A 25133-nucleotide genomic window follows, 5' to 3' on the forward strand; every position below is an offset into this window, starting at 1 on the left:
TCAGACTGTGACACAAGACTTCATTTGATATCCAGCAGCCAACTGCTTCTATTACTCATGGATTTATGGTCCATTTTCTGTGGAACTCATAAATATAGGCTCTGAAATGTTCTAACCATTTGAGGTTTTTATTTGAGTTAAAAGATAGGAGGATTTCACAGAGGAGGCACCAGAAGATGAGTAGGCAGTGGGGTTTTTTGTGGTTAATTTACCTTCTTTAAATGAAAAATGAGCATTACTGAGCATAAGCAGGCAGTGCTGGAATTTGAGATCCCCTCTGCTTGTCCACTGAACAAGCTCAAGTTGCCCATTAGTAGTCTGAATCCCTTCATACCAAAATATCATAAGCACAGACCCATGGAAGGATGTCTTTCATGAACATCAATGCCTTCCCCAACCCTATGGTTTACTTTCCTTGTCTTCAGACTGTGGGTAGTAACAGTTCCCCATCCATCTGCAGGGAGAGTCAGGAGAGCAAGAATTTTAAAGACATTTCAAAATGTTCTCATTTCAGTTTAGTTCAGTACATCCATGCCCAATCCTCTTTTCAAGAACCTCACCCAAGGTAAATCAATGTCTAATCCATCTTTCCTGTGCATAAGACTATTTAAAATTGAACACAGGGAACTTTCCAAGGCATAAAACTACCACAGCTTCCTGCTGGTTTTAATATATGTTCGTCTAAAAGTGTCCAGACTCTTAGGGAAGGAACCATGGGAGTATTTAGAGGGAGGATCAAATATGCTTGCCTGTGGCTATTTGTCTCTGGGCCCATGTTTAAGATTGCTGCTGGAGATGGGGTGTCACTGAGTCAATGTGGTGGGTCTCCTGATGTTGCTCGGGGCACTCTGCGTGTCCCACGGTCACCACGGAGAACTAACACTGACAGCTCCCACCCGGTTGTATTCCAGGTGGCTCCAGGTGTCTGTACAAGCGGAGCGAGAGACAGCTGGGCTCTCGGGACCTGGGGGCCATCGTGGTTGTGGAGGCCTTCCAGGGAGAGGCGAGTTGGCTCCGGGTGGAGGGGGTTGAATTCCACCACATGGGCCAAGCGTTTCGGCAGCACTGCAGCGCCCTGACTGTCACTGGCAATGCATGGATGGAAGGTGAGACAACTGCACTGGAGGTCGGCCCGAACGATGTCAAATGTCCACCTATTCCTCCCCAAAGCTGGGGCATATGTCCTCAAAACCTGCTCAGGTCTTGGGTCGGTTGATAAATTGGATTGGTAAATGTGAGTAAACCTCACTTGTAGTCCAAGCCCAAATGAAACTTGATGGAGTGCTTTAAGCTGCTTTAGTTCCTTTGCATCTCTGGACAGCTTCTCCTAAAATAATATTTTATTTTTATGCCACACGTCTGAGTTGGCATGCTATTCTAGCTCTGGAAATAAATACACTAATATACTGTGAGGTGGCTCAGGGCTGTGCGGTTGCATAGACCAAAATTTAATTCTATCACCTGAAGGTTAAGGAACATATTAAGTTCCTTTGACTTTTTCACTGGTAAGTGCAAAATTCCTCTCTGTGGAAGTGGCAGTGAGGGCTCTGAAAACCGGTGGTGATAGGCACAATTTGGCTGTTTTCAAATAATGTTTTAAGGGTACTGGATGGGACTTTCCCCTCCAGCTAACCCACATTTATGCCTTTCCTATGCCACCTGCATCACTGAGTGATAATCTAGGCTTCCTGGTGGCAAGAGGCAAGCACTGGCCATGATCCTGGAGTACAGTGGGCAGGTCACCATACCTGGGTAAGACAAGTTGTAAAAGATACCTGCCCTGTCCTCACTGTTCTTCTGAAACATTCCTCCTCCCCTTCAGTCCCACTTCAATCACTTAACTGCCTGGGCTCATAACATACTTCACTCTTGGAATCTTACCCCATCCTTTCGCCAGATGTCTTCCTCCTTCCTCACAGTAGAGGACCGCCTCCAGTAACCCATTTCTGCCCTCAGGGCCCCTCTTCCCTCCTGTGCCCGTCTCAGCAATGCCAGCCCGTTGGCCAAGATCTGCCGGGTGAGTGGGCAGCTGCAACCAGGCAGGGTCATGGAAGCCGAAAGGATTAATTGCACAGCATCAAAGGATGAGGAGCTAATACAAGTTTCTCCCAGCCTTCAAGCTGCAGTGTGCTTTTTGCTCACAGCACTCATTTCTTTCCAGACTCTTACATACGCGGCTGTTGTGTTATGGACTCCTTTGGCCGAGGACTCCATCTGACCGGGATCTCAAACCTTAGTGTGGACAACAATGTTTTCTATAACATTTCAGGCCATGGGCTTCTGCTGGGTAAGTGAAGCAAGAAAATAACTATCTTATATGTAATAGCAACGTGTGCCGATTGCCATTTACATGAAAATGCCGTTGGAGGAAAGAATGGCAGATCCTCAACTACACCCTGAGAATCACATCTTCCACATTTTCTGGTATCGGTGAATCTGGAATAAAGCTCCCATGCAACTCCTAGCAGCTGTTTCCATTTGACCATACACTCACTCTATCTTCAGGTCAGTCTCCATTTGATCTGGATCCTTTTTTTTTTTTTTTTTTTTTTTCAGTCTACAAATAGACGGAGTTTTTTTTTTTTTTAGGGGATTGATTTATCTGTCTTCGTAAGAGCACCATTATGCAATATTTAAGACCCCAGTTCAGTGAGGCATTTAAGAGCACACTTACCTTTAACTTCAGTCATTTGACATCGACAATAATGGAGTGAAAGCATATGTTAAAAGTTAAGCAGAGGATTTAGCACCTAAATAAATCGGAGCTTGGAGCAACAAAAATGTTAAACAACAAAATATTTCTCCTAACTAACCATCAGGAGACTGACTTGCAGCATCTTCTGCTGGGATCTCATGTTGCCTGAATACCTAAAGATATAGCTCAATTTTTGTTTTCTGTCAGAGATGGGATAAAAATGACCAATTTTAAGATAAACAGAGGGGAAAAAATAAAAGCCTTCAGTCCCAATCCTGCAGTTCCACACACAGAGCGAGTCCCTGTGATAGGTCCTGTATATAAACATAATGAGGAGTGATAGATTACAATTTAAACAGAGGAGACTGTAAAGTGGGAGTGATTGTGCACAACTTGTACATGGAGAGAGCTGGCTCAGAGAGATGCAACGACTTGCCCGAGGTTTTGCGCAGAGCCCCTGTGGCCGTGGGGAAACAGAACAAGATCTCCAACCTGTCAACATGCCTTGGCTCACTCGTGCTAGGACATGTGTCTGAGTTAAAGGGCTCTGGGCTGCGCTGAATCTTTCCACTGAAGTTTCAGCCTGAATACACCTTATCCCCAAGATGTCTTTAATGGCTTCACTGTCAGCAGCTCCAGAGGGTCTGATGGATGAATTTATATATCATTTTGTTGCCTGTGAAGGAATATTTATTATAGCTGGCTATTTGCAGCTCCAGAATTGGACTCCTTCAGTGATTTCATCTAAAACCCTTATTTTCTGGGGGTTTGCAAGACAGTCATAAAAAGTCGCTCAGGGCTTAAAATTAATTGACACACCAGGTCTCAGCTTGGAAGCCAAGATCTTTTATGCCACCTCGAAAACCTATATGGCTGTCAAAAGGACTGCTTTAGGATCCTGTTCATGCTCTGGTAGTGGCATTGTTTGTAGTAAATACAGCCTGGAAAGGAAATATTTCCTAAATGGATCTTGTTCCGCAAATGGAGGAAGCATCAAGAGCCTGAGAGGAAAGCTAAAAATAATTACTGCCATTCCCAAAACCAAAGCACATCAGTTTTCCTGTGAAGTGGCTTACGTTTGGTGTAGTAATGATTGGGGAAGGGATTTGTATTTGGAACAGAACTTGAGCAGGTATAGTTGAAAATAAGCGTTTGATAAACAAAGCTAAACAGATTTAATTGGCTCCTGGTGTGGGCCAGAGATGTTCCACTTTGTAATCTGCTTCCAAAACACCAGAGCGGTGGGACATATGTTGATGTGTCCTTAGGACTTGACTTGTATGACACCGTCCACTTTTTTCCCTTTGGGTGGCACATTTCTTCATGGTGTAGTTTAAAAGATTTTTTTTTTTTTTTTTTTTCTTCCTACTTCGATACTGTTACCTGATCTGGGGCATCCCATGACTTTGTGTGATCAATTGGTTGATTGATTTTTCCTTTTTCTTCTCATGCTTCATTCCTTAGGGGGGGGCAAAACCACCACTTTTTGCAGAGTTGCACCAGGTGCTTTTATTTAGAAATTGTCTTACCTTTAAGTAGGGCAGTGGGTGGAGACATGGGAGATAAGTAGGACTTTGAATTCTAATACTGCCAGAATCATGCCTGTGTGTGCATAGGTAAGCCGCTTCCCCACTCTGAATCTCTCTTTTTCCAACTGTAAATGTCCTTTATAATATACTTTTTTATTCATTTGTTCCATAAACTTGCAGTACAGCATGGCTGGTGTTATATATAACACCTAGTGCATATTGCATTGAGACTCAAAGTTTTCATTGCCTCTTTGTATAATAGAATATGTATCATAGTATTTCTTTCCCTGTTTGTTTTTATCTCATTAAAGTTTAAGCTCTCAGTGACAGAAACTGGGTTTTATCACATTTACAATGTTGATCAGATCTTGCTTGTGGCCTCCTGACATTTCTGAAGCACACAGTCTTTCCCTTTCCATGCTGTGTGCTGTGTTGAGCAGTCATGGCAGTCTTTGACCGTCTCACAGCCATCTTCTACTGTGTGTTAAACACAGGTTTCTAAGTGTTTTTTAAACAGTGATTTACCCAGAGACAATTAGCAGAAAAAACGAATTCCCAGGTGGGCCATGCCAACAAAGAAGACAGGGCAAACCCCAGCAAGTTCTGTGACTTGCATAATAGAGTTTTCCATCTATATTTACATTTCTGTTATTTATTTTCTTTTTTTTTTTTTCTTTTTATCTTTTTTTCTCTTTATCTCCTTTTTTTTTTTTTAAATTTTATTTTAAAGGAGAAGGACCGGAAGAGGGGAACAGAGTCAGTAACAACATAGTGATTGGCCTTTCTGGAACAGACGGTTTATCAAACATTGAGACACTGTCACCAGCAGGGATCTACATCAGGGCTCCTGTCAACCACATCAAGGTAAGAAGTTCAGGTATAAAATGTAACATTTCCTCTCTAATCAAAGATATCAGAAAGTTATGGAGCTTCATTTGTCTGGGAGATCATATACACAACATCTGCTTCTTGGCTGAGCTGTCAGAAACTGTGGATATTACAAATGTCTATTACAAAATAAATTCTATTAATGGGCAAATTTATTACTGAAAATTTTACTGCACTAGAGTGGAATGAAATATTGCAGTGAGGTCCTTCATCCTGATATACTTTTGAAAATGGTTTTATTTTCTAATACTCATGGATTTAAAAAATGAAAAAAAAGTTTAAGCTCAGTTTCTCTAGAATATTTTCCTACTTCTGCCTTTATAACAAAAATAGTCTTTATTTTAATGGACGGATGACAAACACACTAAAATTCAGCAATATCAAATTCACCTCTGTCTGACAACTTACGTACAGTCCAAGATTTGCATTCCAGGGTGAGAAGGAGAATGTGTTCCCCGTCCTATGAAAATGACATAGATTTTAAAAGAAACGAAGCTTCTCTATTCTAAATTGTGATAAACCATCAAACTCTTAAAAAGCTAACAGGCTAACAACCTTCACATCAAAAAGTTGAGCTCAGTAAAAGTCTCTTTTATTCACTAATTCTCTGATGCTTTCTTTTAGTTCATACTTTTAGTTCATACTTTTTTTTTTTTTTGTCTTATTCAAGTCACATTTGAGAATAAAGAGTCACTTTTAAGTATTTCATGGAAAAAAAAAATATTTTCACCAATTTCAAACATTTTTCCTTCCCAACTATTTTAAGTCTGGAATTTCATTGAAACTGACCTTACCACAGTTTCAGTTGTGACAAATGCACACTTTCATTAAAAAAAAAAAAAAAAAAAATCCTAACCTGTTCTATTGCTAACCCACAGAAACCAAAGCAATTATTAACTGTATGTGAAGACCTAATCGCCTCCCGGGCTTCTGTTCCAAGAGGGAAGAATTGCACAAAAATTTGAAGGTGAAAAAAGGACCAACACATTTCCTACGTTAGTATAAAAGCAATAGTACTTAGGAAGAAGGAGAGGACTTTTCTGCAGTTCCCTCAAGGGCATATTTATCATTTTTAAGACCATCAAATATGGTTAAAAAATACAACAACTAGGCAGAATCACATGAATTTCAGCTCCACTAAACACAGAGTTTTGTACTATCATGCACTGACTTACCCTGGAGCTGTCTCCTCAATCGCCAGTGGCTCAGCTTTTGAAAAGGTTTGCTGCAATTATCTCTACGGGTAACATGTGAACTGACTGTGGTCGGTTTTCAGCACATTTGTTTAGCTCTCTTGGTTCACACGTCTTCATAGATATGCCCAAAACTCCATCAGTGGCTGTGTACCCGAACACAAGGGTTAAGTCTGCTCTCCGGAGGTGTGTTACTCAAGGCAGAATAGCAGATGGCCCTTGAAGGGTTGCTGGTAAACCTCATTGTCAGCAGCCTCTCGGAGTGGGGTATTTGAGGCGTTGCAGCAGAAAAAGGAAAATACAAAGTTGCCTGCCTTAAAATTGTTATTAGCTGCACTTACTGTTCTACTGCACCAGGCAGTGTTCAGTAGAAGCCATGAAAGGACATGGATATTAAGAGAAAAAGTCGCACTTCTTCCAAGCAAAACACCTGTGTCGTGGCTTTTTCTTTGTACAACAATAATCACTAAATGCAAGGGATGTTGGACCTGCACTGGCATCATGATGTTACAGAGTTTCAGCATATTTGATCATATCCTGATCAAATGGCTCAGGAACTAGATATTGTTTTTTAGGTATTTACAATCTTAATTTAATAGGGAAGTCTGAAGAATGTAATGGGAAAGACTCATCTTCCCACTGCCTGGTTCCCAGGCAGTGACGTAAAATAGAAAATTCCCCCTCTAGATTTTATTGTTAGGACAGTGTTGGGTTTTGTGTTTGGTTGATTTTTGCTTTCAGATTGCCATCTTTCAATTACTGGTTTTAAACTTACGGGCTGCAATCTTTAAGGCAAAGATTACAACTGAGATAGACAGAGAACTCTAGGTCTAGACTGTGCATGATGGGTTAAGCTTTCCAGTGAGTCCTGCAATAGTATTTTCATAGCTGCTCAATTTACTGGGAAGCCTAAATTAGCATCGGTGACTGAAGAGCTTAAACTTCCTTGAAAATCAGTGGTCTCCTAAATGGTGTTGAAGTTGAGACACAGCAGTCACTCAGACCTGAGACTACAAAGACTTTCGGAGACTCATTTCGAACTGGTTTCCATTTGATTTAAGTTCTTAAGAGCATTTGTGAATCAGGGTGTTAGATAAAGTTTTATACAGCAAAATTATTATTATTATTATTAGGTTTGGAGGGTTTTTTTAAATAAAGCATGGAAGCAGTGGTTATGACTTTTTAGTGTCGTAAGACATGTTCGTTAGCAGGCTGGGTTCTTGCCTTTTAAATGTTATCAGCATGAGAAACTGAAGATGCATCTCTTTGATATCAGCCCTTTTGTCACTGAAGTGCATGACTTATGTCCCTGGTTTTATTTTTGTGTGCAGGAAAAAAAAAAAAAAAAAAAAAATAACCTTCTTCTCTTGGGTCCGGTGGGTCTTGGGCCTTTTCTAGTAACTTACTATTCATAAACATTCAATGCCCATTAATCCCAGAACCAACACGCAGTGCTCATGCATAGCAACGTACAGATTGGATTTAAGAAATTCAGCAGGGATCCTCCCTTTCCTTTCTTCACCTGGTGTTGAGGGCTGGGGAACAGCTTGAATGAATGAATAGATGGGGTGGATATCAGCTCATGTTTCCATGTCAGAGGAGTCACTGATGGTTTCGCTGTTGATAAATGGGTTTATTTCTCAGTATCACCCAATCCAGCATTCTCTGCAGTACCAAAGAGGTGAGGCTGTATCTGTTTGGCATCAATTGTTTCTCATTATTTCATCCCTACCGAGATCCTCACCTTCTACAAGGTGAGGGCACGGTGAAGTGAGCCCTTTGGGGCTGCTCCTTCCACCCTGCCAGGTTCTGAAACAGGGGGAGTGGTGCTGGGCACACTCTCTCCAGAGCTTTAATGTCATCTTTATGGTCAACAGTTTGAGCCCTGGTTATCTAAAAGAAATTCATGAAATATTTACATTAGCAGTGTTGTACAGTTAAGAGACACTTAAAACGTCAGCCACGTTATTTTACTGACTCGCAGCGCATACCTCCAGGTATTTGGCGTGCTCAGGGAGGTAATTTCTCTCTGGAATTTTGGTTGCATGGACATTCGTAATATACTGACTTCCACAAAGAATTGATTTCCACACAAAATTCCCTGCTTGCCTAAAACCCCTGCCCTCCAGCCACTAGCTGGCTGAATAAATATGCAGTTTTTTTGCCTTATGAATCATCTGTAGAACGCACGATTGGAGTCGCAAGTAAAAGATCCTGGGAATAATGTGACTGGACTGCAGAAGTGTTTTGTTAAAGGAAAAGGGTCTGCGGCTACACTTTCAGAAAAAGCAGCAGTTTTACCAGGGGACAGAGAAAGCAGTGCTTTGGGTATTGATACCTCTTTGTCGCTTGACAGATGTCAGAGATCATAACTACAGGGAACACACTTGGATGGGTCAGAAGAAAGTAATTGGTATGTGGAAGCTTTCACCTCTAGGCCACCAGGCTTAGCTTTGGTTTGGACCATCAGGGACCAAAAAATCTTTAGTGTTTTAACACTGTCCAGTGACCTATGAATGGTAGTGGTGGGTGTCAAACCCAATCTTAGAGAACAAGGTCTGCTTTCTGCAAGAAATTTCATCTTAGACTCCCTTTGGAGAACTAGATACCTCCAGAGGGCAATTAAACTTATCTAAGAATAGACTGGAAAGGGACAGGTTTACTGGCTTGGACTTCAGCATCAAATTTTTACACATCTAAGGTAGTTGAGAGGGATCATGCCCAGATGTACACAAGAAAACTTTGCTATGTGGACACCATCCAACACTAGGCTTGGCCGCTGTTGAAATGAAGAAGGTAAAACCAGGTTTTTCTCCCAGAGAAGAAAAGCTCCTAACCCACTGTATATAACCCACAAAAGCCACTTGCTACAGAGTCTCTAAGTACCAAACTCCTAATTTAAAGCCAGGCAGACTTTATGACCACTTATTTTTCACCTCCTGCAATAATACAAAGAATTAAACTCCGTAATTTCTTCATTAAGAGATATTAAATGACAATAACTTACAGCACATCTTCCCATGGTTATTCACTTACCCTGTGAAAAATAATCCAAACCAAGTCATTTACTAAAGGTCTGAGTAAGTTTAGTTGTTTGTTTTAGTTCCTTCTTTCATGACATCATCTTCCTACTTAGAGAGGGTTTTATAGGGGTAAGAAATTTTCCACACACTTTTTTCTTATCTATACTTTAAGAATTATGGCAATATCACTTTTCTATCATTTCTTTCTTATTGCTTGGCCAACCCTTGTTGTGTGGCTTGAGAATAGGGGTTTTTTTTAAGACTGGCCTAAGGACAGAGCAAAACCAGGACAAGATTGAGGACACAGAAACAAGGTACCAGCTTCTGTCAGCCACACTTACCAGAATTTGAATGGAGTTCAGCTGGGAGTTTAATCTGGGTTTTTCTTAAATATATTTTAATTTTCAGAAATCTGTGGTAATCTTATTTATTATTTTTTTTTTTTCACAGTCACATTTGCTTCTTTGCAGGGTAACACAGTGTGTGCTGCTGGGTATGGCTATTTCTTTCATCTCTCCCCTGAGGGACCATCCAAAATGCCTCTCCTGTCCTTCAGTGAGAACATAGCTCATTCCTGCACAAGGTACTCGGGGATTTTTGGTTAAAGAGATTTTCCTTTTATACATGGTAGTGCTAACTGTAATTGCAGGGATGAGCAGAAAGGCTTTACCTCTCCGTTCAGGTTGGGGTTTTTTTTTGGTGTGGTGTGTGTGTGTGTGTTGGTTTGTTTTGTTTGGTTTTGGTTTTGTTTGTGTGTTTGTTTGGGGTTTTTTTTGTGTGTGTTTTTGTGGGTTTTTTTGTTTGGTTTGGTTTTTGTTTTTGTTTTACATTTTGCACCTTTTTAAGGTCCTTCCTGTAAGCAGAGTTCTCCACAGAAGAGCAGAATCAGTGTTTGGCAGCACTGTGGTTGGGGCTGTTTTGCAGGGCCTGGCTGTGAATGGTTTCCTTAGTAGTTTCAATACAGTCCTTTCTTCTTCATTCACAAACCCAATCTGTTAACTTGCAGCATTTCCCTGTGCTGGTAACAAGCTCCTCCACTTTAGCCCCTCGTTTAAATGATCCTGATGCAGTTTAAGGTGCCACATTTAACATGTTTCCTCATCAACCATTTAACAGCACAGCACTGAAGTATGCGCTCATGTGTTGAACTGAAAGCTCATTTTTAATTATACCAGATGTTTTGAGCAGAAAAGGGTGGCATGCAGGAGAACAGATATAGGATTTCTTTCTTACACTCCTTTAACATCATCGTTAGGTCACCATTAGAGACAGTATACTGGCTTAGACAACCTGATGTGGCATTTCTTACCCACAAATACTTTATATCATAGCAGCATGACTACTTAACCCTTAGAGATGGCCTTTGATTAAGTAGACTGAAATGGAAGACCAAGCACTTTGCAGTCCAATGGGATAAAAGGTGCTGTGTGAATGTCAGACATTACATATCACAGTTATTCCCAGAGCTCCTTCCTGTACTTCCCTAAACCAGAAATGACAGTAAAAAATGACATTGTGCTAAAAGTCAGCGGATGGTGTCACCTGAATTTTGAGGAAATCTGGGTATAAATCTGGATTTAAAATCTTTGAGAAGGTCAAAGTAAGGACTGCAGTCAGGAACACTTATGCTGGGAGCGTACTACAAGTTAGCTGAGTCCAAGAGCTAGCAAAGCCTTATCTGTCCAGATTCATGTCGGGCTCAGCTGAAGCCAACACTGGTTGGAAGCTCATGAGCATGGTGGGGGTGTTTTGCAGAGAGCACCTGACAGTGGTCCCAGGCACTGGTTGTTAGCCTTCTCATGGCTAAATATGAAAATACTTGAAAAGAAATTGTAAGTATGCTCTCCCTCATGATCAGATGCCTAAAACAAACATTGCTATCCACCACTTTTGGATTTTGGATTAAATGATAAAGTCTCATGCAGAGAACTGTTACAGATTTAAAATGTTGGATATCAAAATGATGAATAGGAACTCGGCACTGGTGAGGCCGCCCCTCGATTCCTGGGTTCAGTTTTGGGCCCCTCACTCCAAAAAGGCCATTGAATGACTCGAACGTGGCCAGAGAAGGGCAACGGAGCTGGGGCAGGGTCTGGAGCACAGGTCTGCTGGGGAGCGGCTGGGGGAACTGGGGGGGTTCAGTCTGGAGAAGAGGAGGCTGAGGGGAGACCTCCTGGCCCTCTGCAACTCCCTGCCAGGAGGGTGCAGAGAGGGGGGATGAGTCTCTGGAGCCAAGGCGCCAGCGCCAGGCCCCGAGGGAATGGCCTCAAGCTGCCCAGGGCAGGGTCAGGCTGGCTCTGAGGAAGGATTTCTGTGCAGAAGGGGCTGTTGGGCGTTGGAATGGGCTGCCCAGGGCAGGGGGGAGTCCCCGGGATCCCTGGAGGGGTTGAAGAGTCGGGCTGAGCCAGCGCTGAGGGATCTGGGGGAGTTGGGAATGGTCAGTGTGAGGTTCATGGTTGGACTGGAGGAGCTTCAAGGTCTTTTCCAACCTAGACGATTCTGTGATTCTGTGAAAATCTGCTCATGAATTCAGGCACTGCAAAGAAACCATGTCCTTTGCTTTCTTTCTTAAACAGATATGGGTTGCTGGTGTACCCAGAATATTTGCCTGATAGCCCAAACAGACCTGTTCAGTTCAGCAACTTCACAGCTTGGAGCAGCCAAGGCGGAGCACAGGTATGCATTGACTGTCCTCTGTGATGCTGAGGAACTTTACAAGTATATCACCTCTACACGGACTTCATCTTGTAAGACTTCAAATAGGCCACAGTTACGGTCAAAGCTCTTGTACCTTTATGTCCATGTCCCTCAGATGGAGGCTTCTATTTTGGTGATGAAGCCAGAAACACAATTTGTGCGAGCTCTTCTTACTGCTCTAGTGCAGATTCAGTATTCCTTTCATCAACAGCTGGTGTCCTCTGTAATCGTCTAGCATACGTCTGCCACTATAACCATAGAGTCATAGAATGGGTTGGGTTGGAAGGGCCCCTGAAGATCATCCAGTTCCAACCCCCCTGCCATGCACATGGACACCTTCCACTAGATCATGCAGCCAAAAAAATCCTCCTGCTGGATCTGAGCTTTCTGTAAAGATTGCTGTTGGTAGAGGATCTGTTACCTTCATAGAGTTACTGGTTTCCATGGGATTTTTTCCATCCTTGTTAAAAATGTGCACTGTTTTTTCTTTCAATTTATCCAGCTTCACTTTCCAGCTCTTGTGGCTCACTGTTACTTGATCTGACTAAAAAAAACCCACATCGCCCTTTAATAGCTGATACTTTCTTCCCCATACTGGTGCTTAGTGGCTGTGATCCTCTTATCTCCCCCATGTGATGACCTGAGCAGATTGTATGTCTTCCTCTGCATGTTTTCTGGTCTAACACATCCTACGGCTCTTCCTTTGAAGGTGTCCAATTTTCCAGTGTGTTTTTTTCAGACCAGTGCATTCTCTTTCTGGAAAAGCTTATCTGTACAAAACCAAACACAACAGAAGGATGTTTTGCAGTTTTGTTTTTGTGGGTTTCTCTGCTGCACTTGTAATTTCTCTGTATGTTACTGACTTAATGTACATTAATAACTAAGTTTATTGAGCTTCTTTCCATGGGCTGTCTCTAGGAACAGTCTTGCTGTTAGGTGACTGTAAGCAGTATCTCTGGTTATATTCAAGGCATCTTTCTGCCACAAACATTAACTGCTTTACTCTATTTATTTTTTTTTTCCCCAGTAATAAACCCCAGAAAATTTAGAGCAGTTTTACCTTATTTCTGACTCTCAATTCTGATTTCTTTCATAGTGTTCTTTTTTCTTTTAACGTGAAAATAAGTTAATAGAATGTAAATATTTTTGTATTACTAATTGAAAGCAGAAACTAGACATTAAGGGAGACTCTCTATTACTAAATGCAGGTTCAACACTTCTGTGTGGTTATACACTTCCACTTTTTGCATTGTATTATATTGTAAGGAAAGCAGTTATAAACCAAAATATTTTTATGTATTTATTATTATTCTTATGCTTTTATATAGATTTTTAAAAGCAGCAACCTTGATCTCCAGCATTTCTGGATTTATGCTTGCAAAGACTTTGGCATCGACATCGTAGAAAGCCTGGGAAACACTTCTGTAGCTAATAGTGTTTTAATTGGACACATTGGGCAAAAGGTAAGTACTGCAGGAACTATTTCAACCTCTCTTGAATTACACAGCAACCCTTCAGATAGGAACTTAAAAGAAATAAGAAAGCAACCGGAAGAACAGCCCCTGCTCCAAGGTAAAACTTGGATTTTAAATAGATTGTATGTAAAGATAATTGCAGCTTCAGGATGAGGTTTGGGCACTGATCTGTTTGCTTAGTCCTCTAACTGTCTTCCACTCCTTGGAAAGATGATGCCTGTAGCAGCAGCACCTGCTAAAGGGACCCTGATTTGATGATAGAGCAGAGAAACTTGGGGCATCAGTACCGATCTCCCAGCCTGCTGGAACCAAGGATTTTGATACCTCTGCTGGCAGCAGCAGAAGAGAAATAACATTTGATCATCTGCATCACATAAAATTTTTCACATCTTCTATTCACACCGGCTGAGGAGAAACCAGAGATTGCATTCCGCAGGAAAATTCAGCATTTTTTCCAAATATCTTTTTATTTCAGTATGGAAGTTTTGAAGGTTTTTTTAAAGAAAATTGAAACAAGGACTCTGATTTTTTTCTATTTAAATATGGAATTATTAAAATATTTTATATTATAATGCATATTCATGAATATTCTTTATAAAACAAAGTTCAAAAGTAAAAACAAAATCACAGTTCTGCTCGATTTATGAGCTGAAGGATTTTAGAACAATAAGTGTTAATTTTTTCCATATTCATCTTTGTTTTTTTTTTTTTCCAAGAATCACATCATCTCAGAAATTCACAGAACCTGAATTTTTGAGAGTAATAATAACTGTTGTTTAAATAAGCTTTTCTAACATAAATTCCTACATACTTTTTACTGTAATAAAGAGACACCATTTAACCATACACAACTGGGTTTAGTTTAGTGATTTGAGAATAATGAGGGGGTACAACAGATTTGATTTCTATCCTAGGTAACATTTTGGTTTCCTCCGCTCTCTCATAGTATCATCGGTCCACCTGGAACACAGCATGCTGCTTATTTACTTGAGAAGGAAAAATGTTGCCAAGATATAACATTTATGCAGTAAATATGATCTTCCATTACTTCTTTAGGCAGCTGGACAAAGTCCTTTGGGTGCTACCAGGTTGTTAACAGATTAATAACATGGATAACAATGGAATTTTACTTACAACTGGCCACAGTTACTTGTTCATGCTTTTGAGGGCTTTTTTTTTTGCCCTGCTCAGTTTTCTGTTGTTTATGAAATTAATTTTCTCTCTGAGTGGCAGAAAAAGAGTTTTAAATGAGTTTTCTTTAGAAGCTCGCGGAAAGAAACCTCTGTAGCAGATCTATTGAAAATATGTATCTCAGATTTAATCCTTGCCTCACCAGTCCAACCTTGCAGCATCCCAATGACACAATTAATTTCTCTTGGACAGCGAAGGGTGGATATCTTTGTTTTTGCTTTGCAGGATCCATGGAAGGACTCCGATGTTGTACTTGTTAAGAGATTTAGAGGCACTCAGCTGTGCCTTGTTTCTTGCAGTACCCCAGGGGGGTGATTATCTTTGATTATCTCATGATAAGAGCCTCCTTGTCATAATTTACATCTTAATTTATGTAATCCTCCCTTTAATAATGATGTCTCTTTAATATCAATTAAAACTTTATGACAGTAATTTAATGGGAACCTTGGATGTTCCTCTCTGCTAGACCTTCCAGTTTTTGAAAGACGTGCTTTAAAACAAGATTGTTTTCTGGAAATATCAGCATTTAAAAATTTGGGCTTTGATCAATTAAAAATCTTAGTGGCAAGGCTAGATCTAGGGCCTGTAAAAGCCAAAAGACTTTCACTAGTTTCCTAGACGTTCAGAAAGCCTCTTCCATACTTTCATAAAGAAATTCATTGCCTTTGTGAAGCCAGTTGAGGAAAAGAATTTCTTCTTGAAAAAGCAGGAGGTCTGAGAGAGATGACACACACTGGGGAGGAATCATTGTCTCACACTCTTCTTCTATTTAATATTTATTTAAATAAATAATTAAAAAAAAATATAGAAATGGGAGTGGTATGGAGGAACAGGCAAGTGTAAATAAAAAAACCATAAAGTCTTTCTGGCTGATACGTTACCAGAAGCCAGGGATTTCTGTTTAGCAGTGACTTGGAAGGAGTCAGCCCAAGAACCAAGACCATCACTGCAGGTGTTTTGGCCTTGGAGTAAAAAAGGTGATGGAGCTTCTCTTGAGACTGAAGATAGCACCATGTCTTTGAAGTGATGAACTATTTATAAAAGTCCATTTAATTCTACATGTTCAGTTAAAGAGGATATTTTCACAGAGGGTGGGTTTCTCAATTGATTCTCTACTATGGCTTTTGAGAGTTGTCCTGCAAAAGTGTTTATTGGCCTCAGAAATAACACCACGAATTTTTGACAACCCTTTCCCCTCCGGGCTACCCACTAGCTCTGAGTACATCCTTCTTCCCAGCCTGTCTCCAAGATAAAATGTCAGAGAGACGTACACATCCCATGTGTCATGGCCTACAATCACCACAGAATCGAGTTTTTCCATTGTGTTTTCCATCACTTGTGGGTTTTTGCTCTTTCTTTTCATGTCTTATGTTTTCTCCTGTTTCTCACTGATATACTTAACTTCTTGTTGTTCTGATGGACCCTGAAGTTAACCAGAGCTTTGAAGACACCCTAGTTTAAATGCTTCCCCCCCATCCACACAGAAGAGCTTTGAATCTCAGCAGTCAGGTTTTTCTTAGAACATAAATTAGGCTGATCAGCTTTGTAGAGTAGGGAAATTTCCTGTCTGTTGGACAAGACAGGGCAAAGTAAAAGGCACCATAAACAAATCTGCTCATTGTGCCTTCCGGGTGGATTCTTTCTGCCCAGGGAATGTGCAATTTCCTTTCCCTTCAAATGTCCAACTTTAACTAATACGCAACAACCCGGACAAAGCAAACAAGGAAATCACTACCCTGAATGTCATACTATTACGTACTGCAAATGGTGAATTAGACAGATGTTACTTGTCAGAATTTGCCAAGCAATAGCTTAGATCTGCCCTTCAAACAGCACACATTGCCCCACAACCATGGGCTTGAGTGCAATCACATCCTTGCGTCCTAGCTGCTGCATCCTGGACTCATTAAATTTGGAGATTCACATGGTGATATGTTTCCCAGCGCTCTTCATTTCTTCATTGCAGGATAGGACCTGTATGTCAGCAGGACTGAAGTCTCCCCAAAGATACCAGCTATTCATCTCCAACACAGCTTTCAGGAACTTTGATGTGAACACTTGCACAGCGATCAGGGCTTGTTCTGGCTGTTACCGAGGGCAAGGTGGGTATTTATTTAGCAGGGGTTCCACGGTGCCTGACTTCCTCCCATTTCAGATTCAGATGTTTAAAAGTACATAGTTTCCACAGACAACCATTGCTGGATATTTCAGCTGAATCCTGTAAAAGCACCGTATTCTGATGAAGAGTACTGGCCCCAGATTTGCATCTGTAATTTTATCACCATGTTTGCTGTAGGTGGAAACCAGCTAGGATTGGAGGTATTTGCATACCTACTTTCCTTAGGTTTCACGGCACTAAATAGTTTTCAAAAATGTCACTCAATACTTCACTTCCCCAACTGGGACACAAGGATAATAGCTCTTCCCCATTTTCAGGGAGGTGGGGCATAAGATGACAATATGTAGATGCAAGATAAATACTCCGTGTGATGTGCAGCTCAGATGAGCTGAGAAAATCCCTGAGCTAGGATTGTAGAAATATGCATAACAATCAGACCTCAGCAATACTCCACCTCTTTGGTGTGCATTTTGCTGACATTGCTGGAGGGCTGAACCAGACCCTTTGGCTGCTCTGCTCTGCACAGGCTGAGGTTAGGTTGTAGGTTCTCTCCAATCTCCCTTGCAAATAGCTTCATCACCTAGTTGAAGCCACATACCACACATATTTTTAAGACAAAGATAGCCTTATTTTTTTGCACTGATTTCATTTTCTCAGTGGAAGGGGTCTCTATACACTGACTTGTTACTGCTTTTTCATTTTGGGAGGTAAAATTTCAAGAGGGATGATTTCTTTAATAGCTATGACACAACCTTGCAGAATTTCCTACCTCAGGCCAGCCTAAACCATAGGTGAATTTGCCTAAGATAACATATAAACTAAGCATCCTTTTGAACTTTGAAGAGGTACCCAAAGGCTCTTTGAAGAATATCCTAACTGCATTTATCTCTTAAATATATTTATATATAAACTTATACTGCCCTACAATAACATAACAGAGAAAAAGACTTCAGGAGGTGAGATCAAAGGACAAGGGGAATAGTAAAGTCTGACTCAGAGAGTCTACAACTGACAATATCATAGTCAAATAGTAACCAAATGTGGTGCATGAATGCTCATGCCAAAGCTGACTTGTTATGCTTCATGGGACAATGATTTTCACAGAATCACAGGATGGTTTGGGTTGAAGGGACCTTTAAAGGCCATCTAGTCCAACCCCCTGCAGTGAGCAGGGACATCTTCACCTACATCAGGTTGCTCAGAGTCCCATCCAACCTGACCTTGAATGTTTCCAGGGATGGGGCATCTACCACCTCTCTGGGCAACCTGTGCCAGTGACTCACCACCCTCATAAAGAATTTCTTCCTTATATCTAGTCTGAGTTTACCCTCTTTTAGTTTAAAACCATTACCCCTTGTCCTGCCACTACAGAACCTACTAAAAAGTCTGTCCCCACCTTTCTTATAAGCCCTCTTTAAGTACTGGAAGGCCACTATGTAGTGTCTCTAGAGCTTTCTCTTCTCCCGGCTGAACCACCCCAACTCTCTTAGCCTGTCTTCACAGGAGAGGTGTTCATCCAACATGATCATTTTTGTGCCCTCCGCTGGACCTACCCCAACAGGTCCATAGCTTTCCTGTGCTGAGTGCTCCAGAGCTGGACACAGCACTGCAGGGGGGGTCTCACCAGAGCGGAGTAGAGGGGGACAACCACATCCCTTGGCCTGTTGGCCTTGCTGCTTTCAATGCAGCCCAGGACACTGCTGGCTTAGTGGGCTGTGAGAGCACGTTGCTGGCTGATGTCCAGCTTCTCTCAATCCCATCACTGCCCAGCCTATACTGGAGGTTACCCCGGCCCAGATGCAGAACCTTTTCTGACACTTCTGGAAATATTAATGGGTTTAAAAATCTTCCTGTGCTTTAGCTGGCATGAGTATTCCTTCTTTTTTTTCTTTTTTTTTTTTTTTTTTTTTTTTGTATACCTCCTTTTTGTAGCTATCTGCATTACAGTAATGAAAAGATCCTCCAGCCACACTTTTCAGCCAAGGTTTTATTGTGCCAAGTGTTGTACACAAGTATATTTACACGCACACATCAACAGTCCTTATCACTGAAAATTTTATCTTATACACAAGGCAGAAAGGATCTATAAGAATCACTGTTTTGGAGACTGTAAGTTTTTGGCAATAGAAGTTGTGAATAAACATTTGGAGTCACTGAGGAGATGACGATCAGGAGCAACACCTGGATCAGAGGAGCCTGTAACCACAAATCCTGTCACAACAGGATTCTGGACAGATGGGACCTGGCCAGATCACATCAATGGCAATTACTACAACCATCTTTCTTTATTTTCCTGAGTGCCCTTCTCTTGTTGACTTAGTGGGCATTCTTCAAAAGCAAAGGTGTGTTAGTTAATCTCCTTTTCTCCAGAGATGCCTTTAAGCCTATTACTTGGTCAGTCTCTGTTTCTGAACTACTGCTTGTTCCTCCCAGGTGGGTTCACAGTGAGAGCTGAACGTTTGACCTTCATCAACTCACCTTTCCAAGTGTCCTTCCCTTTTCCTCACTCTGCCATCCTTGAGGATCTCGACGGCTCTATCACAGGGCAGAAAGGAAGCCGTCTCCTTCCTTCCACAGATATCCTTGTGGTATCTTGTACAGCCAGTGCCAACTTCAGTCAAGCTTCTGGTGGCAGCGTTTGTGGCAGTGACCTTGTTTTCCACCGTATGTCTCTTCATTTGTAAGTAACCATTTAACTTCCAAAAAATCAGAATGGACGTCGCTTACTGTGTTGTGTATTGAGAGAGATGCTGGGTCTGAACACATGTCCAAGACTCCTGCCTCTCTGCTGGTTTTTAAATTAGGCCATACTGGTTTTGAACAGGAGAACTTAGCTGTATGGACAACACAGGACAGTCTTTGGTTTATATTTTATTTACTTGTGCCTGCCCAAGTTCATTTTTTTCTGAGGTTCTCAGCAAGATGCTTATCTTTCTTATCTTGGTTTCCTTGGTTTCTTGCCTTGATTCCGGTCCTAAGACGATTCTGACAGTGTTAAGTGAGCCTTTAGGTGGAGGTGTACTGCTATTTTGTCACTCTTCAAATACCATTTCTTTGTAGAAATGAGAATCCAGCTCAAGTTGGACACTGACGTTCAGCTGTTCCAAGTGAGATCAGTGGTCAAGTCCCAGACACAATTTAGTGGCCAAATTATGAACTTTGCCAAGATTTTCTGAGTGCTAATCTACAAAATACTTCCAGATCATGAGAGAAACACATCCATTGATAATAAAATGCAGTTTAAAACTAGAAAAAGTTTGAATTTAATTATACTTCCCAAGAATAAGTGATTACGAATGCGGTGGCTTTTCATGTCTTAAGCAGAAAATCTTTGTAAACTGATTTCATTACTATGTTAGTTTCATAAACTATCAGATTCATGTATTATGTTTTCTACTAAAACAGGATTCAGCATTTTATGTCTTCATGGGCCCATCTCTCATGCAATGAACAGCTATATTGTATAGAAGATATAATAATTTCAAGATATATTTAATTAAAAGAAAACTTTTCAGTAGACACATTTCTGCCATTCTGCTGGAGCCTTTCCTTTCTTAGCCACTTCATCAGGACTTTCTGGTCTTTCATTTTGCTGTTCTTTGCTAGCTCTGAGGTGAATTTAGTCAATTCAGATCATGAAACCTTATTAAGACTGACCCAGGCTCACAGCCTAAGCAATCTGTTTCAGTCTATACAGTTAAGGATTCTCATCAACATGATGGGATCAGACAATGACCAAAGAATTAAGTTTTGTTATTTTGAGAGACAGAAGTTTTTTGGCAAATAGGTAACTGCTTTCCAAAGTAGTTAAGATGCCAGTTTCTGCTTGATTTCAATGGGCAGTTGTGATAATACCTCTGTTTATAAACGGCAATGAAAAGCCATTTATTTGTTTTAATCTTGATAGAGGAACTCAATGCATAAATGAACAGATTACTTTATGGGTGAAAGGGACAACAATCAGCCTGTGATGTAGCTCTCAGAGCTTATTCAGCCATGAAAAATTCCTGGAAAGATTTTGTGAGTGAGCGAGAAACTGAATATTAGTGAATTCAACTTAGGTTGAAGACATATAAACTTTGATACTATCTTGAAGAACCTGTGTGATCACCACATAGATACTGACTATGTGTTCCATTACTGCTGGTGGAAACCTGGGTCCTTGACTTGGTTGCCCATGGAGAGATGTTTAGTGCCATTTAAATGCCCTGTGATATATCTGTGGCTTGTCACTCCATGGCAGAAGGGCAAGGATCTCCTGGAGATGTTGTGTCAGATCTGACATCTCGCACCAACCTTTTTGATTGCTTGGGACTAGCAGGACTGGATGCTTCTGCTTCTCTGATCTTTCTCTTAGGGGTTGGTCAGCTGAATTGCCCTTTGGGCTTCTACGGACTGTGCTTTTTCTAGTGACTGTAAAGGGCACTTAGTCACCTCATGCATATTTAAACAGCAGTAAGCCTTTAGGTGTCCCTGTATTAAATTGAATGACTAGATTTTCCTCTACCTGTCTTCTGCACAAGTTTTTGGGGAAATACATCTGATGCAAGCACAAGGACTGTTTGTGCATGTATATACAAACAGACATATATATATGTAAGTGCAGTCTGTCTCTCTTTTTGACTTACTTTTGAACCCATTCCAGTTCCAGCTGTTTGCACTGTAAAGGCTCATAATGGTCCCTGGCATAGTTTTGACCCAGGACAGCTATCCCACACCCAAGGAATTTGTGGGGTACAATTCAGAGGTCAATGCAACCCAAGGAACCACTTCCAATAGGGCAATTCAAATGTCCCATGCTGTTTTGGAAGCCTGGCCACATCCATACGATAAAATTCCTTCTGCCGCGATTGTATGGATGTGGCCAGGCCATGCTAGCAGCCTCAAGGCCAGGCCATGGCATGGGTTATCAGAGGAGGTGTAGCCACAGGTCTGTGAGTGCTTACACACTCTATGAGTGGATGACACACAGTTTTGTTGGAGAAGATCTACCTGTCTGTGTGAGTATAACCATATCTTATGATGTAGAGTACATGTCCTTCTTGGTATCTCTTCACACTCCCAGCAAATCATACCTACTATAAATTCACGACAAAATGCCCCTTTTGACAATTTTTTTTTCATTTCCAGGGGGATAAAAGATAGTTTTGAAGAGTTCAGCCTCCTCTTGGCACTGCCTCATATTGCGCCTTTGTAATAACCCAGTCCTCGTATATAGACAGCTCTTTCCCATCATCTTTGATGGCTGTAGAGCTCCCAAGTGTTGTCCCAGCTCGCTTCTGTTGCTACACTTGCCTACCCAAGCTGGACTTGTTCCTGTCTTTGGGCAGCTAAAGCGATCCAGGGGAGAAATACTCTTCGGCCAGGTACTGCCACCACTTCTCTTACCCAGGGAGGACACCTGAAAATTCCTGGCATAAATGAAAAGGGTTCAAAAAAGGCTTTTTGTGATCTAATCACCACTCCTGCTTTTCTTCCCATGCTCATCTTCCCTTCCCAGTGCCCTGCTCAATATTTCACTTTCTTTTGATGTACAGGTTTGAACTATTATCTATTTTTGCTGTTTCAGGTTAGTAGTACACAGGCAGAAATCCTGAAGTGCCCTGTCAGAGGGCTGTTAATAATTCATGTCTGTCTTATAATTTATGTTTTAGAAAAGGAGGGGAAAAAAAACCCAACAACCTTCCCAAATAAGAAAAAAATTAAAAAATCACATGTTCCATTGAAGGGGAGAACTATAAGACTTTCAGCTACCTGCAGGCTTTGCATGTGGTTACTGTTTCTCATAATGAAAACAAAAGTCTGCAATAAATTAAGAGCTGGGAATCATTCTGATTTAACAAAAAAGGTATAGGAGACAATATATAACTGTGCTAGATGTCTTTCTGGACCAGCTAACTATGATGTCCTAGACAAATCCATTCACTTCCTGGTGTGTATTTCCCTTGTTTATATGGACCACATCTATGGGTCAGCACTGTGTGGATGGATGGAGCTTCTCACAACATTTCCTGTGGTGTGATTTGAGTTCTTTTGGATACCGCCACAATGTAAATGTTAATAATTCATGATAGCTAATGTGTTCAATACACCTTGTTCCTCCTCACATCAAAAGGTGGTGAAGGAACAAGTACAAACCGTTCATCTTCACCATTGTTGTTAACTCTGGAAATGTTTGAGCTCTGATCTAAATTTTGTCTTCTCAGTAAATGGCTTAAGAATTTTAGATTAGTCGTATCAATGACTTCTCACTCAACCTTTTATTTCAAGCAAGTACCCTTGCTTTCCCTTCTTTATTATTCATTTGCATGTGCTGGGAGTCAACTTACATCAAAGATACTTGGCAGTCTGGGTAGCAGAAGCCAGCTGTTAGCCTGTCCTCTTGAGGACTATGTACTTAACAGAGTAACCTGAGAGACCGTGAGCATCCTCTCTGTGCTGCTTCCAGATCCTCTCTCCTGAGTAGCTCCTACTAGCCAAATCACCATCATGTTAAGTTGAAAGACTGTCAGTATGCAGCCAAGTAAATGAGATGAGCCGGAGTCTTTGGTCACACGGACAGAACTCCAAAAGGGACCCGGTAGAGGTACAGGGTGGGGAATGAAAGGAGCTGGAGGAGGTGAAGAATGAAAGTCAATTAATAAAACATCCACAGCATGACCAGATGATGAGAGGGTGAGGGAAGAGGAAGAAAGGTTAATTTTGTCCAGATGTATTTGAAAAGCATTCGCAATAAAAAGGGAATAGTTTAGGATTAATACAACAAAATATGACTGGAAGCAACTGGCAGAGTTTGAGCAGAGAGAATAAAGATAGGTGGGTGACAGGAAAAAATTCCCAACAGTGCAGCGTTTGGATTCATCTAATCTCAGTAAAAAGATTAAAGTACTGTTGTTTGGCTTTCTTTAGTTTCTGATGAGCAAAGAAATAAAAATCGCTCTTGAAGAAATCTTTCTGTTATCCCTTACCAGGCCCTGGAGTATGTAGCCTGCCAGATCTCCGACTTGCTAGTTGTGCTTACCACTTTACCTTGGGAAAGCAGGGGTGCTGTCAAAACCAGGGTGAAAACCAGATTACAAACCTCTGAGCCCAGACCTTAAGCACTGAACCCACATTTGCTGATCATCAGGCCAGAGTGACAGCACAAGAGCGTCCTCACTGTGGTGTGAAGTCACATCGTACAAGGAGAATTTTTCAGGCAAAGGCAGTAAACCAGTCCCATCTCCTGTGCTCTCCTTCGGTCCTCAGTGCTGCATTTTCTGTGCTCCTCAATAAAAAATGTGAGGGGCTTGAGACGGTGGGTTTTTTGTTTCCCCTGAGTTTCAGGGGTAGACTCCAACTCTGAAACTCTTATAGACTGAGGCAAATGAATTTTGGGAGGGGAGTCCTAGTATGTCAACCTCTTTCCCAGCAACCTCAGGTTCATTCCCCGACCCTGAGGAGAACTGTCAAGGCTTGGCCATGGCCATGTTATTAACCTTAGCTTCCACAATATCAGGGAAGTTGCATCAGCGCTACATTTTAGGAAAGATCCCTTGACTGGGAGCTGCCTGAGATGAAGCTGGTTGGTGCAAGCTAAAAACATGTCTGGGACCATTTTAATCAAGTTACAATGTGGGTAATTGACTCTTTATCTTTGTGCTGTTTAATTTACCAGAATGTATGTAGTGTATTGGCACTTTCTCCCCCCTAAAATGTAGATAAAAACCCTTTGAAGACTTTTTTTTTTTTTTTTTTTTTTTTTTTTTCAAACAGAAAACAACTACTTGAGTATTGCTTGGCTCTGTCCTGAACTGCTTCACCCAGCAGCTTCCAGGAAAACAGGGACCTACTTCCAAGCTTTCTTTGCTGTAACCAAAGCCTTCTTCACGAAGTCCAGTTGAAAGTTAAACTAATGTGTCACTTAAGCACCCTTTAAAAGGCTTTTTATGTCTTTTAAAAATGTAATTGAAGCTTATAAAAGTCTTTATAAATTTATATGTGAGAAAGTTATTGAGTAGTCTGAAGAACAGCTTATGCCATGGCACAGCACAGCATGGCTGCAGGCTAGATACGGCTGCTCCAAATGCCACCGCTACCCATATTATCATGAAAATATGAATCTCTATTAATATTAAAACAAATTTTCATTAAAAAATTGTCATAACGTGATTAAGTGACTTTAGAAGTTTCTTCACATTATGCATAATTTTTACAAGAGGAGAGCATTAGAATAATCGGCAGCCAGGCAGCACCTTGCGGCAAAGGGGACTCCAAACCCTTTGCGGCTGCGCACACCAGAAGGAAGTTTGCCTCTTGTTCCCTTTCATCTGCTTTCTCCTTC

At 41.2% G+C, this 25133-nt stretch overlaps 1 protein-coding gene across 1 annotated transcript in view; it reads left to right on the top strand.

The window, feature by feature from the left end:
• PKHD1 (PKHD1 ciliary IPT domain containing fibrocystin/polyductin) overlaps positions 1-25133 on the top strand; it is a 269426-nt gene that overhangs the window by 119739 nt on the left and 124554 nt on the right. The window contains exons 39-46 of the mRNA XM_074921569.1: positions 912-1106; positions 2162-2287; positions 4955-5088; positions 9799-9911; positions 11905-12004; positions 13354-13488; positions 16658-16793; positions 19244-19490. Coding sequence (XP_074777670.1) covers positions 912-1106; positions 2162-2287; positions 4955-5088; positions 9799-9911; positions 11905-12004; positions 13354-13488; positions 16658-16793; positions 19244-19490 — 1186 coding nt within the window. The remainder of the gene's footprint in view (positions 1-911; positions 1107-2161; positions 2288-4954; positions 5089-9798; positions 9912-11904; positions 12005-13353; positions 13489-16657; positions 16794-19243; positions 19491-25133) is intronic.

This window comes from Athene noctua, chromosome 1, assembly GCF_965140245.1.
Source record: "Athene noctua chromosome 1, bAthNoc1.hap1.1, whole genome shotgun sequence".
NCBI classification, from domain to species: domain Eukaryota; kingdom Metazoa; phylum Chordata; class Aves; order Strigiformes; family Strigidae; genus Athene; species Athene noctua.